The following is an 18,007-nucleotide window of genomic DNA, read 5'->3' as shown; positions in this document are numbered from 1 at the left end:
AGAGCACGATTTGATTATTTTGAAAAGTCTCGAAATCTAAGTGTCAGAATTTTACTTTTTCCAGCATGTTAGGCTTCTCAAGTTGACATGAAAGAGAAGTTGTGATAGTCTTTTCTTTCCTTTTGTGACGCATGTCCACGTGAAACGGCTTCGGCTTCTCAAACAAGGAAAAAAAAATGTAGGATGGGACTTGATTTTGTCTATCGGGAATTGATTGGATCGTTGTGGTTAGCTATTGCTGCAATCTCATGTGGGTGACAGGTTGTCCCGTCCTCGAGAGGAGAGGAGAGGAGAGGAGAGGAGAGGAGAGGAGAGGAGAGGAGAGGAGAGGAGAGGAGAGGAGAGGAGAGGAGAGGAGAGGAGAGGAGAGGAGAGGAGAGGAGAGGAGAGGAGAGGAGAGGAGAGGAGAGGAGAGGCTACGCTTCAAGTGAAGGGAAGTTATTTTGATTCGGGATTACAAGGGCACATAATGTGCACAGATAGATTATTTATAATAAACACTGCGATAGATTATTTATAATAAACACTGCAATATTCAGTTAAAAAAATTAGAATCGTCAATTTTAAATTTAATGTTGACTTTAACTAGCTTAACCAGCATTTCTCCAGTGAACCAGCTTCATGAAAAGCACCATGCTGGTTGATCAACAAATTTTGTACCATAGAAGTTTATGTTGGTCTAGATTGTTTTACTTTCAGCAAGGCAGAAGAAATCTCTCAAGTCATGAATTTATCGTGTGCACTCGTAGCTGTAAGTGGCTAAATCAGTGCAAAATGTATTACGATAGCATTAGCACCATACTTTGCGTTGATTGTGTACGTGTGTTTCAGCACATAAAGAGAGTGAAAGAGCGAGAGTGTGTGTATAAAGAGAGCTGATGTCCGCTACAAGATGAAAGCCCATTGACGTTTTAAAGCAGCTTCGACCTCTGCCTGCATCTGGCTGTCAATCACAGTTACCCACAGTCCCCTGAGGCAGTTTTGCCCGGCCCCAGGAAGAAAAAAATAAGACGGTGAAAGAGAGAGAGATAGAAAGAAACATCAGGAACACAACAGGGAGGGAGCTCCAGGCCAGCCCAGTGAAGCCATCAACACCTTAGGGCTGCATAATCATCCGCTATTCAGCAACTCTGCTGGCCTCCAACACAGATTCACTGTGCACTACAGTTCCCACAATCCTCTGCCCTAAGGCCCAAATATACAGGTTGTCAATCAAATAATTGAGTACTGATGGTGTACTTTGAGATACGACAATCCAATAGCTGCATGTCATCCTTGCATTCATGTTTGTACAGGCTGGTGATCGAAACCCTGATGTACAGCATATTGACGGAGAAAGATAATGATTAGTGTTAGTGATAGACCTCTCATACACCTAACTGACCTATGCAGCTACTGCACCTCCTGTATTTATTGCCAAAACCTTAAGTCTTTGTTAATGATTTTAAGACCTATATTTCCAAATGGTGAACAAATGTAAGCAACAGATGTGTAAAGGGATAGTTCACCCAAACATTACAATTCTGTCATCATTTACTCACCTTTGTGTTATTTTAAATGTTTGACCTGTTTCTTTCTTCAATGGGATATAAAAAGAGATGTTTAGCAGAATGTACTTGTTGCTCTTTTCCATATAACGGATTTATAACATCACCAGTCTCCAAAAAAAAAAGACATAAAAGTACTATATTTTATAATAGTGTGTGAAAATAGTGTACTATTTTCCAATTATGCATTATTCAGAAGACCAGACTGAAATCTTAATCCAACACATTTACGTACATATATTTTAATAAGGCGACTTAAGAGGAGTCAAACTAGCATATACATACAACAACAGCTTTAGTTTTATGACCGATCAGCAGTGATGTCACTTGTTCAGTTTTTAATCAATTTTAGGTTTTAGTATGCTTGGAATGTAATGCATGAGTCATGTGGATCGTCATGATACTTTTATGATGTTTGAAATCATCGCTTCCCAGACCACAGGATGCCAAACGTCTTCCACGGAAGCAAGAAAGTCATATCAGCTATCATGACGGTGATGACAGAACTCTCTTTCTTGGGTGAACTGTTCCTCATGGTACCCAATGTAGATTAAATTGTCAAGGCATGGCATGGAGTTCAGACAGATATTTTTATTAGGCAGAGCTGATGAGTTTAGCAATTAGAGGAGTATACATAAGGCATAATGTAGTCAGTCTCAGACAGTACAAACAAGATTAATTTCCAGATGGGCGCAATGTGTGGCACACACAACACACATACAGCCAACACGCTCGGGTCCAACAGCGAAAAGCACGTTCAGTGGTAAAAACATATTTGAGTAGTGTCAGGTCAGCCACTGAAAAGGCTCTGTATTCTGTGTGATACTAATGAAACATACACGTACACAAACTAACACTGATCTGGAAAGACATACAGAGTCGTCCATTGAATACATTTGCTGTGAGAGGTCTAAACATCTTACCCTCACGGTAGCAACGTGGGAGGTGTGCTTCCTTAAAAAATGAGGTCTTAAAAATTCATCCTATTCAAGTTCTTACTGTAGCTACATATCTAGTCTTATTGTGACTGATTCATCTGTGCGTTATTACAAACTTGTAGCCTGGATGCCAGCCCGAACCCCGCCCACAACATTTTTTGGTCGGGAAGTTCGGTCTGGACTCGATACATTGAGGAGTAATTATGATCGGTTCAGAATTAGTCGGGCCAATCAAATTGCCAGGGCAGGCTTTATACGATGATGGACAGATGATCTGCAGTTACGTAATCATCACGTTATCAAAGAGCGCTTGGGTTGAACTGGTTTCCCTCAAAGATGACTGCAGCTGGAGAATTGAGATGTATAGATTCCGCTATTGGGTCTGTTGTAAAAGAAATCGACAGCGCATTCACTTTAAAAGACGAACAGAGAACTGCAATCAAGGCATTTGTCGGTCGGAAAGATGTGTTTGCCGTCCTTCCTACGGGATTCGGCAAAAGTTTATTTTATCAGCTGGCTCCAATGGTCGCTAAGAAGATGGGATGCAATGAAAACCCTGTGGTCGTTGTGGTTTCTCCTTTGGTCGCACTCATGGAGGACCAAGTAAAAGAATCAACACTCATTATTTTACTTCTACTTCCAGCGTGCGTGCAGTTGAGTTCTGTTGACAATTTGCGTAGCTTATAAAAAAAAAACACACTTACTGCGTAGCGTTGCTCTGATTGGTTGTAGGTCTATCCAATTGAGTGCAGAGTTTTATTTTTTTCCTGGTTCGGTTAAGACATGCCTCATAATCAAAGCCCTATGGAGCAGTATCAGACTCACATTCTGACTAGAATATGAGTATGACGAAGTCAGGCTAACAAACTTGCCATCTCTGTAATCTTTAATCAAAATATCACTTGTTCGTCCTCTGAAATTACTTTCTTTTTAAGTTGACATTATTTAGGCTGTGCAGGCTATTAAATTTTTCAGATGTTATTCAGATGTGTCAGAACACAGTACAAAAGATCTGTCAATACTTCCGTTTAAACACGACTTTAAATAATGTGAAAGCCATAATTTATTTTCAGTAGCCAAATAGCTACTAAAGCATTACTATGCCAAACTTACATTCATGTAATTCTTTCTGGCATGTACGTAATGACCACTTTTTACAATCCAATTAATTCCCGATATATAAAATCAAATCTAGTCCTATTAGCATTACTTTGCGGAAGTAAAATGCATTGTGAATGCCAATTTACGTTCACTTAACAGAATAAATTCTGTTCTCTTTACCTGAATTGAATGAGAATGTATAGCAAAGTATTGACCTATGATGACATGATTGTGGCGATAAAAATAGAACAAAGAGGGAAAGAGAGAGACAGATGGATGACAGGGAAAATGACAGAGTGTGTGTGTTTAAAAGAAAGGTGATCTTCATGCGGAGTGAGGGAATAGGGCGAGAGCTAAGAGAAGGGATATAAAGAGGCACATCTGTGCTTAACTTGCTCCAGGGCAAGTCTGTTCCCTCTGACACCTTCTAAACACACACACACGTATGTTCACACTCTTCCAATGTTATAAGTTTCAGTAATTGGGCCATTTTTTTTTATTATTTTTTTTACAATAAACTATCAGTAAATTACCAATGCGTGCTTAACAGTTACAAAATCTCTTTCTTTCTGTCTTTCATGCTGACTTTAAAAGACTGACAATGCATATACTCATAGTTCATGTAAAAATCGATGTATTGTGTTAAGTACAATATTTGTTTCTAAGAAAAAATAATGAAAATAGGGGAGCCCAGGCCTGCCGGTAAACTAAATTAGCATCTAATGCAAATGAGCGGGGTGCTTAATGGTGGAACAGGTGCAGGCAGGGCCCCTAAATGAGATAAATGAATAAAACATCCCTGGGCACGCCTGTGAAAGCTGACACAAAGTCAATGGCATGAATTATTCAGCAGCCAGCCGAGGCTGCGCGCTGCTGACCTCTCACCACAGGAAGTGCATCCCAAACACAACAAACCACAACAATGGACTTCAGACACGGGGGTTCCCTCTGTGCAGTACGCACGCAAATACGCACACCCACTGAGCGGTACACAATGCTAAATATAGATCTATGAAATCTTGATTGGCCTGACCATATGGATGAGAGAAGCCAATAGAAAATGTGTTCACTGCAAAAAAATCATTCTTCATCTGATTTTTCTAGAGAAAGATACATTGGACAAAATATGTGTGAGTATACATCTTTTTAGTGCTTTTTTTTTTTGCTTAACGCATTACTTTTTTTTTGCCAATCATAAGAAAATAAACTCAAAAATAAAATCAATAAATATTCTAATAAACGACTTACGCAACTTTTGCATCAAGTTTTTATTTGTATTTTGTAATCATTTCTTGTTTAGATATATTTGATCACTTGTTCGAAATATGTGTGTGTCTGTGACTGTGTGTCTGTGTGTGACTGTGTGTGTGTTGACAGAAATAACAGGATTACCCTGATGTCCCTGCGTGAGAGCATCCAGTGGAGAGAGGTTTTCCCAGCATGCCCTTTAGAGGGGAATCTGAGGTTGCTTAGAGTAGACTGAAAAAAACATCAGGTTTACCGTTAATAAGTTGTATGTGTGGGCTTAAGACAGAAAAAAGTTTGCAATTGGGAGAGTGCATCTGTTGCTGCAGAAGTAGACAGGAAGCCGCCCTGAAGCTGCGGTGACATCACCTTCCCCGGGAGGAGTACTTCCTGTCTGACATTCCTCAATCAACACACACACACTCGTGAGGAAATGGCATACATCAACAATACCCTCGATATGAACACACACAAACACACGGTCTCATCCGCACACATGCTTCTTAAAACAACACTAGTCTAATCTGTGTCACTACTAGTGTGTGAAAATGAGACGGTTTGGTTGTTTTTCTTGGAGTAAAATTAAGTTTTCTGTCTTGCTCATAAACACTCTTTCTCATCAGTAAGTGTTGTCAATAGCCGTGAGTGGGTCAGATCTGTGTCTAAAGCGTATGAAGTGGATCAGTGATCTGGCTGATCCAGGGCTCTTATCTGTGAGAGCAGAGGAGGAGACTCTGACTGCCAGGGTTTCTAGCACTAGCCTGAAGGGCCGATCAGTCTTCCCAGAGATCACAACCTCATGCCCTGTTCGTGAACAACAGGCTGGACAAGCAGAGAGATAGAGCAGAGAGAATAGCTGTGTGCTTGTATGTGTGTGTTTATGACTTATGCATTTGGGACAAAATTAACCAATGTTGCCAATGTAATTTTTGCAAAAATTCAGAAAATCACAAAAACAGTTTGTGAATAAAGCAGTGTTCTTTTGAACTTTCTATCAAAAAAATAAAATAAATAATATATAGATATATAAAAAAAAATTCTTCAACATTGACAATAATAATACGAAGAAGAAATGTTGCTTGAGCATCGAATCAGCATATTATAAGGATTTCTCAAGGATCATGTGACACTGAAGACTGGAGTAATGATGCTGAAAATTCAGATTTGCCTTCACAGGAATAAATAACATTTTAAAACATTCAAATAGAAAACAGTTATTTTAAAATGTGATCATATTTCACAATATGTCTGTTTTCACTGTGTTGATCAAATTAATGCAGCTTTGGTGGGCATAAGAGACTTATTTCAAAAACATTAGAAAATCTTACCAACCTCAAACGTTTTTATTAACATTTGGAAAATGGATTTTTATTTGGAAATTTTATTTGCACCTTTGTGTTTCATCAAGCATTTTTTAATGCAATATTATACAATTCGCTTAAAAGTATGTTTATGGAGACCTGAGTATACTTGAAAATGTACCTGTAGCATAAATCTGGGAAAATAAAAGCTTTGCCTTAGGCTTCTTTGTGTATGGAATATATTTTAAACATGAAATACGTTCTTACAGGATAAGAAAATTTCATAATGGTCTTTTTTCTTATTTATTTTTTTATGACAGTGGTAGCTACAGTCTTACAATCGTAAATGGGCTGGAGTTATAATTAATTTGTTTAAATAATATATTATTAATCAGGTTAATTAATTAGCTTAATTAAAAAAAAATGTCAATGTGACATTTATAATTGTGCGAGTGAGAAAGCAACAGAGAAGGAAAGTGGGGGCTCGGTATAGAGAGAGAGTAAAGAAGACAGAATGGTAAAGTTGTCAGGGGAGAACACCACACACAGGGCCACACACACAGGCACGGGCGAGTGGAGAGGAGTGCATGCTCTTCTTTGGGAACCATCCAGGCGGATGATGGGATTGTTGACAGTGAGCTGCATATCTTTAACCCTGTATTAACTCTGAACAGCAGAGCTTGGCCTTTTATTATTCCTGCACTGTTTGGGCTTAAGTAGGCCACACATATACACCTATGCGCACAGACTCACAAACACAAGCAAGCACACACACACACACTCTCTCTCTCTCTCTCTCTCTCTCTCTCTCTCTCTCTCTCTCTCTCTCTCTCTCTCTCTCTCTCTCTCTCTCTCTCTCTCTCTCTCTCTCTCTCTCTCTCTCTCTCTCTCTCTCTCTCTCTCTCTCTCTCTCTCTCTCTCTCTCTCTCTCTCTCTCTCTCTCTCTCTCTCTCCCTCTCTAAGAAGAGACATTGTCACTGCATAGGAGCACATCACCTTTCAGCAGATGTGACAGCCCAGCCTGGAGTCACGCACACTTTTTAAAGCTGATGCCCACATTTTCCTTCACTAGCACTTCTTATGCATTCTTCTTATTCCTGGTCAGGGAAAGACTGACCAGTTAATTTTTGTAGAGAAGACAGAAACATGTAAACTGCAAATACTTTCCTTCACTGTATTGCTGTTGTTTTCATGGCTCGCACAGACGCACACACAGACACTCACGCTGAGCTCTCCACAGTCTCTCAGTCTTAATTGCCACACAATAGGGCTACAGACCGGACAGGATTACGTTAACAATGGGAGCCCCAGCCTGTGAGGATCACTCTCTGGCCACCGATTCAGAGAACAGCTCTGTGAAATAGAGCCCGCTAATCCACTAATGCAAACATACTGCAGGAATATAGCGCTGCTCGCTGTCACTGTCTCTTTGCCAAACATCCAATATTGAGGAGCAATTTTACTACTCAGATGCTCCTTCATAGCTCAGCAGACTAGATACAGACAGACAGATGGATGTTCTTTTTTTTTTTTTTTAGCATCTAAGTTCATAAGCGCTCTCTTAATATTACGCTATATCACTTTAGAAGAACTCATGCATTCTCATGCTGTTTTGAATAAAATAGCACATCCTGTGTGAGAGCATGCAGGAGCGAAAATGGTTCTGTGAAACATTACTTCCTGTTCTGCTTTCATGAGACCTGAAGGTCTTCTTCTAGAAGGTCAAATCTGGCCAGCAGTATAGTTGCGAGCCAAAGACCTCCATTAAACATTCAGAGAAAGGGCACATCAAGCCCGTTCCGTGGCGTTTTCCATCCTTCACTGTGTTATTTCTTCATGAAGTGGATATCCAGATGTTGAAGATTACATCACAAATAAAGCCTTCCAGCGGGGTCAGGGCTCGCGACCGAGCGCAAAGCCACAGAACTCCCACGGTTCGCGCGGGAACTCTGAACTTTCTGCACTCTAAAATCACTATCAGTGTTTAAGAGTATCCATGGCGATGGAGGCATCAACTGCAATGTTCCCAGGGAGATAGAACAACACCTTTCCCCATTACTGTACGGCTTATTGAGCTTCAATTACTCCTAACACACACAATGATAAGAGAGAAAGAAATCGAGAAAGAGAATAAGAGAGAGAGCTTCTAAGGGATGTGAAAGAGATGAAACAGGAGGCAGTGAAAAGGGCTGCTATTAGATGTCACTGGCCTTTTGTGTCCGTGTCAATGAGAGCAGATTAAAGTATTTGAAATCATCTTACTGGGGCATTAACAGAGCTCAGAAGGTAAAAGAAGAAGAAAAGGAGAAGACGAGGAGTCAATCGAGACACACATACATTTACACATGAAATGAGTTTAGATACAGCCATCCAACGTAAACTAAACACACCCCTCTGAGAAGAAAGACAGCTAGCGAACCAGTTTTAATTTCACGTGAGTAATTCAATTTACCCCAATCACATTTTCAAAAGCTTCTCGATGAGTCTGGGAACTTGAACCGTGAGCCGACGGTCCCGTGAGCGCAGATCTACTGCGAGTAAGATTTGTTCTTTTAACAATCTAATAAGGCATTGTTAGTTGGCTTTATTTCTCTGACATTCCTCTGGTTTCGCTGAAGTGGCCTGTTGTGCCGTCTTATGAGAGGAACCTAATTAGGAAATCACTTTCATTACTCTTCCAGAGGAATTAGCACTAGCCTTGCTAATTACTGCTGTAAAACCTAATCAGCTCTTTGAAACAAGACCACACTAATGAGCTCTTATTTATTCAGCTAAATAACTTCAAGGGAAGGAAGAAGCTCAAAATCATATTTTTGATGAATTTGGGAGCGTGTGCGCGCTCGTCTACGCTTGCCGTAATTGATTCTGTTCCATCTTGCGCCTTGTTTGTTGGGAACCCCAGTATGTGAATGTGGCCAAGAAAATATTGAAAGTTCCAGTAAACTCTTCCATATTTCCCGGTCTCATTTCAAATGACCTATTTTCCCATCTTGGGGAGAGACTCATGACTAAAAGTAAACTGTTACTAATTCCTTTTTTATTCACGGGCAACTAGCGATGCCCTCGCACCTGAGCCTAAAGGGGTCTGTGGTGACCTCGAGCACAGCTGCCGACTTCAGCCAGACCCGAAACACAATCGCTCAGACCGCAAACAGCCACAGCGGAGCTGCAACAGGAGGATCTGAGGAAGCATTTCAGACAAACTTTATATAGAAAAACAATCAAGAAGAGTAAATGATGGGCAGTGTGTTTGTGTGAGCATGTGTTGGGTGGAGGTGATGCCACGTGGCGTCGAGGGGCTGCAGCTGTCTTTGAGAGCTGTGAAGCGTTCTAGCCCAGTGGAGCAGAAATGGGCCAGCCTCACAGACACAGGAGCCAGGTAGAAGCCTCTCTTACTCTCTGACAAACACACACACACACCCCAATGCTGGCAAAGTCGCGGTGATCCTACAGCTGTGTTCATCTGATAGCACAGGCCACTGACTTATTAACACACAGATCAGAACACACCTTTGACACTTAAACACACTTTAATCTGCAGAAACCCATGCTTAGTTTCATCGAACCACGGCACGATCGAGTCAGAAATGAAATAGTCGCGCCCTCAATAATAACGTGACACGGTTGTATGATCTTTTTAAACAAAAAGGGTAGGAGACGTGCTTCGCTGCACATGCGGCTCTCTCCAGAAGTCTTGCACATCTTCACTGCTGATTATTCATACACGCACACTTCAGAGCACACTACATACTCAACAACCCCGACAGGGCCTCAAAACAGCCCAGCTCGATCACTTAACAATTACTCTTTTGCAAACAAATGGTTTCTGGTTCCAGGAAGGCTTTTTTATGCTTGTTGTCAGGTTGTTTTTCCCACTGATGGTGAATTCTTTGAACTGCTGCCTTTGATTTGCAATGTTTTATTCTGAGCAGCAGAGCGTATATAGTAATATAGAGCACCCACAGACATGTGTTCACAAAGCTGTTATAGAGCAACACTTTTGACTTGATTGAATGCGATTTTAATTCATTTACAGCATTATCTCTGCAGTGATTCAGATACTAAATTAAAAATTAAAACAGGCTGTTATTTCCTTGTACACTACCAATCAAAAGTTTGGGGTCAATAACTGTTTTCGATTTTTAAATATATTTAAATTAAAATGAAATGTATTCCTATATTTGGTGAAACATTTCTTATTGAAAATAACTGAACAGCTTAATATTTTTCTGGAAACCATGATGCATTTTTCCAAGATATTTACTCTAACTTTTGTTTAATTTAATGCATTCTTGCTAAATTAAAGTATACTTTTTTTTAATGGGAAAAAATCTAACTGACCCCAAACTTTTGAATATTTTTTAAGGATGCGGAACGTAGAAAAGAAACATAAATTGAAAAAAAAAAATACTGAGGCCAAGTTGCCTTACCGCCTCATTTCCTTTCGTGTCAAATTAAATATGGAATCTATCCTTTACAACTCAAATTTGGCTTCAAATTTCAATGAAGCCACTTGCAACACTTCCACTGGACTTCCTTTCCAGTGTGATGATCAGATACATTGCAACACACATACAAACATCTAATAACCAGCTCTTACCTGTCGATGATGACTGGGTCAGAGGGCGTCTCGTTACGGTTGCCACAACTTTTTTTGTCACAGCAGCGGCTAATAGAGATGGAGGGGGAGAAAGAGAGAAAGAGGGCAGTTAATCTGGGTATGCAAGCACTGAACTCAAACACAGTGGAAAAGGAAGAGGTAGCAAATATAAAGCAGTCTTTCTTTCACTCCTTCAAGGCAGGCATTCACTACTGTACACACAGCACACAATATGCTGCTTCTCGGCCAGTGTATTAGTAATTGCGGCTAACAGACTGGCTGGCTCAGAGACGGTAACTGAAGGATAAGAAGTGTGACTGATAACTGGGCAGTTAAAGAGCGATGGAGAGAAGAGATGAGGTTACGGGAGGAGAGGCAAAAGTAAAGAGGACACTTAAAGTGGGAGTATTTTAGGCATATATCCTGGAAGAATTTCATAAAGACAGAGTGTTGCTAATGTGTTCCCCCAATCTAAATACATTTATGATTTAGAATAAATGTAAATGTAAATGTATGTTACATAGTATTATTTTATTTGATATTTTACATAATTAGAAAAAAGTATAGAAATGTCTGTGTGCGACTGTGCGCGTGTGCTAAATTGTATTCCAGCAACAGAGAACAAGATGGATACTAGAGCATAAGCAAGTGAAAGAAGACAGGAGGGATGGAAAAGGGGTGTATACATGGTGTCTTCGGCGGATGGAGGCTGTGGTGGTAAACAGCAGGTGGGGCGGTGAGTTCAGGTTTCCCTGCACAGATGGCAGAGGGGTTTGAATGAGAAAAAGTATAGGGCATGAGACATCATGTGATAGGAGCAGAACAGATCTGTGTGTGAGTTGGCTCCTTTAGACCTGATGAGCTTGATAAAGTGGATTGAGCTTGACCCCTCATTCACGCATGCTGGCGGTCTAAGCGTTGTTGTTAGTTTGGACAGAGTGTGGTGCTTCGGTCTCAGTTTACCGTTGTATTTTTACCTTCCTTCCTCTCTCTGCTCTCATTTTCTCTCACTCCTCTGAGAGCAGTCAAGTCTTTAGCAATGTTCTCTCAGAAGTGGGTCACACAGAAGGAAGGCTTTCTGGGATGTGAGGGGTGGGCACAGAGGGATGTGACACTCCGATAACCCAATAGCCAGCCAGAACCCATGGGAATCCACAACAAGGCCCCCCACCACCATAGGTGAACCGCCAAGCCCCCCCATCAACGATATGCTAATGACTCCACGCATGCTCTGGCTTCGTTCAGGGGGATTTTTCGCCCATTCTGGCTCATTTTGCTCTGTCCCAGCGGACATGCAGGGGAACCATAATCTTTAATCTCAAGCGTTTCCTCCTGCTGCAGCATTTGAAGAAATTAAATCCAAATTGCTGCACGTAATTACCAGGATGTGGCCCTTGCTGATGCCATTAAAGCAGAACTGCCCTTAGTCCAGCTTCTTTACAGACAGCGGCTCTAAAATAGCCCCCAAAACCAAACAAAGCAGCGTTTCTCCAACTGTGACCACCCAGCCTTTAATAATCTGGCCAAGTTTGTGATGTTTCATCTGCACCACACAAACCAAACTAAATCTCATCAATCCGTGCGTATAAGGAAGTGGAACTCCATCATAAAGAGCCCAGAGTTGCGTTTGAGCGATTGTCTCTAACCTTGCCTGTGAGCGAGTTGTTTGGGAAAACGCGTTTGTGTCTCATGCTTGCAGGCCCATGTGGCACCATATGGCTAATGGCAAGGCGTACAGCAATTAACAGCCCTGATTAATGGAGAGCAGTCTAATTGCAGACTGGTAATTGTGCCTTTCTCTCAGCACAGGCTCTGTATCGAAACACCATATACAGATGAAGAAGGGAAAAAAGGAGGAAGATAGAGACAAGATGTAGTTGTTTACTCATTTGAAATAGACACTTTTTCCTTTTCTGCTGCTTTTAGAAAGCTCTTTGGTCTGCAACAAAGTACAGACATTTGCATTGGTGGGACCTTATGGGTTCCAGTAGCGATATGTACTTCAGATGTGATCCGTGTAATCCTACAGTGGCAGATCAAAGCTGACACGGTGAGCCTTTGTAGGCACGTATGTTACTAAGTGTTTGTGTCAATACACATCTTTAAATCAGCAAGTATTTTGAAAGAGCGATAACAGAAGGTTGTGTGCGTGCTTGCGTGTGTGTGTGTGTGTGTGTGAGAGAGAGAAAGGTAGTGAGGGGGAGTGAAAGATTGAAAGAGGAGAGAGCCTTGGCTCGCCTGCACATATTTCATTGTCAAAACTCAAAGCAAGCTGCATTCATTAGCTGTGGAATAACAAGAGGATTCTTATTGAGTAATGAGTTTTTCCTTGTCCTAATTAAGCAAGCATGAGTGGTATATTTTTAGTAGAAAACTGTTCAAATGCTCTCCATTTCAACCAAAAATAGATGAGGACTCATCTCCACAACCCAGTTTTAAGTGCAAGGAATTTATCTTTTGATTTTAATTAAAGGTGCATGGCTTTCTCTCGCTCTCTCTCTTTTTTTTCTTTCAGAGCAAGAAGTGGATGACCTGGATAGAGATTCAAGAAGGCAGAGAGACGAGGGCTGCTCTGAACTTAAGGTCTGTCTTACTCCATTTCTCATGCCATGAAACTCCATTTTTTATACGGTCACAACAAACAGGGATGTGCAAAATTCAGAATTGAAAATCCGGCTCCCTTTAAATTCATGAATGTATCTATCTATCTATTAGTGCTGTCAAATCGATTAATCACATCTAACATAAAAGTTTGTGTTTATATCATGTGTGTGTGTATACACACACACACACACATATGATGAGCTTAATCGTGATTAATAGATTTGACAGCACTACTATCTATCCATGTAAACCTTCAAACTTCAAGGCTTTTTACAAAACTTTCACATTTGTCTTGACAAACTTTGCTTTTTAGTTAAAATGAATTCCTAGTCATTTAAATAGCAATTCTGCATCCTGCTTGCTGATTCAATTCAAATTCAGAAATTTCAATTCTGAATGGTGACAACTATATGACTATAAAATGTGCTGTCCAAAAGTGTATTACTCGACTTGGCTTTTGAGTGTTTATTTAAACAATAATTAAAATAAGAGCCACCAACCACCGATAAATGTGCCTCCAAAAATAGAAATGTTAGCTGGCATCTATTTTGAACAAACTCAAGCTTTGATTTCTAAGGCTGAGCCAGAGTCTGGGAAAAGAACAGTTCTAACTCTGATAGGAAACCGGCTGGATATAAACGTACTGCATCCCTCTTAAATAGAAGTAAACTGTTTATTCTAGTTTTGACGGACATTTTGATAAATAAAAAAATAATGATCTGACCTTTCAGCAAATTTATAATAATGTTAATCTATCCTCCCTCTTACGTCTAATTTTACAACAAGGCTTACACACAGCTGTGTGTGTGTGTGTGTGTGTGTGTGTGTGTGTGTGTGTGTGTTTGTGTGTGTGTGTGTGTGTGTGTGAGCAGAAAGCTCAGCCCTGTCACACTAATGCTAGATCCAGAGGTCTGCAGCCTTGCCAAGACAAGAATGAAGCCAAAGTAAAGCTCTCACAGTCAGCGGGCAGAGCTTGGTAGGGAAGATTCAAGAGCTTGATTGTGTAATAGTGAAGGAGGGAATGTGGTGTATTGCATGTGTGTGTGTGTTTCTCACCTGCACATGATCTCGTGCGTCAGCAGCACCCGGCACATCTCTGGGTTTTTGTCTTGCCCTTCATAGATAATTGCCTGATGGACAAGAGAAGGTGGAAAAATTGTGGTTAGAGAAAATTGACAAACAGCATTTTCTCCTTGTAGTGTAAACTCTCGGAGCGTGCACGAATTTCCATGACTAACTCTCAGGGTGTTTTAAATTCTTCCATGAAAAGTATCTGATATCTGGTTGTATCGTTTCACTGAAACAAAAACATTATGACATCACATCATTTCTCCATACACACACTGCAGAGCTTATATGCGGTGAATGTGACCCTTCTTCCATCTGGCAGAGGCTGTCGTTGAAAGATCTCATGCAGCATGGGAATGATCAGTTCAGTTTTAGTATCTTTGTTTCCAAATGTTTTGTTCATTTGGTCCCGTGTTTCTCACTCTACACACTGGGTGCTGAATTTCGTTCATGTCATTTTGTTTCTGCAAATCAATCAATAAAAATCGCCTAGTGCACCGTGGGACGGCTTGAACAGAGCGCCTTCGTGTGCAGTGTGGTCTGTCTCTGGCCGAGGCAGGCTTAAAGTGGGCAATTTAATGCCCACTTACCTGCTGCAATGGAAAACAATCCTCAACCACCTCTCTAAGAGCTTAAACTTGGTGCGTCACGTTCGGTTGTGAGAATCAATGGTGTGTGGTGTCATTGACATCAAACATGGAGACATCCATAGTTTTGAATATGAAAATCTTCGAATCAATGAATAATAACTTAATTCTCTGTTAATAAAAAAAGCTATTGCTGAAGTCAAATGGATTACTTCTATGGTACTTTTTGGAGCTATATGGGAAAGAGCAGCATGATCATTCTGTCATCTCTATTTGTGTTCCACAGAAGAAAGAAAGTCACACAGGTTAGGAGCCGCATAATGGTGAATAAATGATGACAGAGTTTATGTTTGGATGAACTTTTCCTTTAACGTCAAATCTATAACATCACTGTCAGTGCAGTGGTAACTGACAACTGATTTTATCTTCTTTTGTTTCAGATTTGACACCAATGAACAACACTATATGTTCATAGAAGAATGTCTTTTAAATTACAATTCAAATCCTAAATCGGAGACGTCCAATGGAATTCTTAGGCCGAATAAACACCACAGACATAGTGTAAGAGTAAAACTTTATGCAAAATAAGATACACCTGTGTTTTGCCAGATGAGAAGTTTATTCTATGTATCATCTTTTTACTACTTCAATTCATTTTACTTTAATTCATTTTATAACTGTCTCATATATCTCCTTTAATTCCTTTTATAACTGTTTTAAATTCCCTTGCTATTATTTTGTGCTTATTTTCTATGCAAAGCACTTTGAATTGCCACAGTGTGATATTTTAATTATTTTCTAAGTAAAGCATTTTGAATAACTGTTTTAATTTTCCTTGCTTTTATTTTGTGATTATTTTTATTCCTTTCTATGTAAAGCACTTTGAATTGCCATAGTGTATGAAATGTGCTATATAAATAAACTTGCCTTGCCTTAAATCTGAAGGAAATTTGAATTGAATTTTAAAAAAGTTGAATGTAAGAACATTCATGTAACTGTCATTTAACTTAAAAGCAAAGTTTGTCAACACAAACTCTGAACTTGTTTGAAATTTTTTGGGGGGGGAATTAAAAAGCCGATAGATGGACAGACTTTTGTGAAAGAACGCTTCATTTCCCAGAATTTCAACTTCCTGTGGGGTGTGGAAAATTAAATTCTGAATCGCTCCCATGAATTGAGAGGAGGCCAATTCTTCAATTTTGAATTTTGCACAATCCTGCATTGTTTTCTCTTGGCAACATCCAGTTTCATCATTTGTTGCTCTTTGGTTTAATTAAAAGCAGATGTAGGGAATCAAAAAAACTATGTGTGTAGTGTTTGTTGGACTGTGCAGATTACTGTCCTCTTATGTCATAGAGGACCACCCTTGCCACAGTGCCCACCCTCCACAGGCATCTGGGGCTCACAGATTGGCTAATGATACAATGCAAAACATTATTGTTCAGCAAAGCACTCCTATTATTAATTTACTACATGAGAAAAGACATTTGCGATGTGAAAAGAGATAAAGGAGGGCGATCCGATAAACTGCATAATTACAGGTCCCTCTAAATAAGTGTCGTACTCCAGCTAGTGTGAAATAGCCCTCTTGGAAAGATGTGTGCGCGTGAGCTTCCATAAGCCTGCATCTGTAAGACTCTGTGCATGTGTATGCATTCACGCATGTATTTGTGCATTAGCATGTGTGTGTTTATGCGTGCGGCAAGCAGTTGGGCTGCCAGACTGGAGCATAGCGAGCCATCTGGCCCAGCAAACACTTCATCCAAAAACCTCAGCTTTGTTTCCATCCTTCAATTCCACACAAGATGTCCCCCACAGCCGTGAATCAGTGACTCTACTCAAAACATACACACACTGCAGACTATTAACAGGCTGCTCTCTGTCTCACACACACACTTAAACCCGTTTGCCATGAATCACTCTCTCTTTCTCTCTGAACACACATACATGCCACTTATGGCAACCGAAGACACAGAAAAACAGCTGATGGTTCTAATGAGGAACTGTTTCCCTCACAAGTGCACAATGCTTTTTCAATTACATGAAACACTTGTTTGAAAACTATAATATTAAAGGTTCAAATTAACAACTGATTTAAATACAATTGCATTCAACACATTTTTTTTAAATAATAACATTATAAGAATAACTTTAATAAAAATATGGATATGAATTCTAGCTATTATCGAGTTTATTGTCTCTAGAGTTAATTTTTCTATCTGATTATCGAGTTTATGGTAATTGAATGGTTTTCCTGAGGTAAATATAAAGTTAAGATATATTTGTTACAGGCAAGCTGTTTTATTGACGTCTTTCTGCAGTTGAAACATTGATTGAGCTATCACATGAGACATGATACATTTCATTAAGTTGTAGATTCTTCCAACATACCTTCTGACGTTCATTCGTGTTAATTTCGTGCTATAACTAGTAACGTTAAAGAGGAAGAGATGGTCGGTTCACGTGCTGCTTGAACCGCGCTTCAGGAATCTCACGAGTCACGACACATTAAAAAGCGCCAAAACCACATTCATTGTTTGAACGTCGTAGTAAAATTGACAGAATTTAAACGCTGAGACTTTAATTCATATCAAAAGTAACCTGTTCTGTCTGGTCTGTCGGCGCGTTGTGAGTGTCCTCTTTGCTCTGCGATGTATTTCCACTGCATGAGAAAATGGACGTGTGGCGTGAGAACAGTGTTGACGTGAGTCTCTGAATGCGTGAGAGTTGGCAGCCCTGCATATGAGCGATTTTTTTATTATTATTATTATAATTTTAGTAATGTTAAACTTTCCCAAACTCTACTGGTTCGGCTTTGTTTGTTTGCACTCCGAAACGCCGGCCGTGTCTTCTCCTATCGGATTTCATCCGGGAGCAGCATTACAGTATTCGGCTACAGCGCCTCACTGGTCAAACCGCGTTATCGCAGGCCCTTAAAATAGAGCAAAATCATATGCGATCAGAGGACTTTCCAACATCAAAAATATTTATCGACAATTTAGTCGACTAATCGTTT

The 18,007-nt window shown here is 40.1% G+C and overlaps 1 protein-coding gene across 7 annotated transcripts in view; it reads right to left on the bottom strand.

Moving 5' to 3' along the window:
- ebf1a (EBF transcription factor 1a) overlaps window positions 1-18,007 on the bottom strand; it is a 168,381-nt gene that overhangs the window by 139,786 nt on the left and 10,588 nt on the right. For all 7 annotated transcript variants that reach the window (XM_056261811.1, XM_056261814.1, XM_056261813.1 and 4 more), the window contains exons 5-6: window positions 14,393-14,466; window positions 10,733-10,801 (exon numbers count right to left, since the gene is read on the bottom strand). In XM_056261811.1, the coding sequence (XP_056117786.1) occupies window positions 10,733-10,801; window positions 14,393-14,466 (143 nt within the window). The remainder of the gene's footprint in view (window positions 1-10,732; window positions 10,802-14,392; window positions 14,467-18,007) is intronic.

This window comes from Rhinichthys klamathensis, unplaced genomic scaffold (assembly GCF_029890125.1).
Source record: "Rhinichthys klamathensis goyatoka isolate OS25496 unplaced genomic scaffold, OSU_Roscu_1.1 h1tg000186l_1, whole genome shotgun sequence".
NCBI lineage: Eukaryota > Metazoa > Chordata > Actinopteri > Cypriniformes > Leuciscidae > Rhinichthys > Rhinichthys klamathensis.
This window is presented reverse-complemented; position numbering and strand designations above follow the sequence as displayed.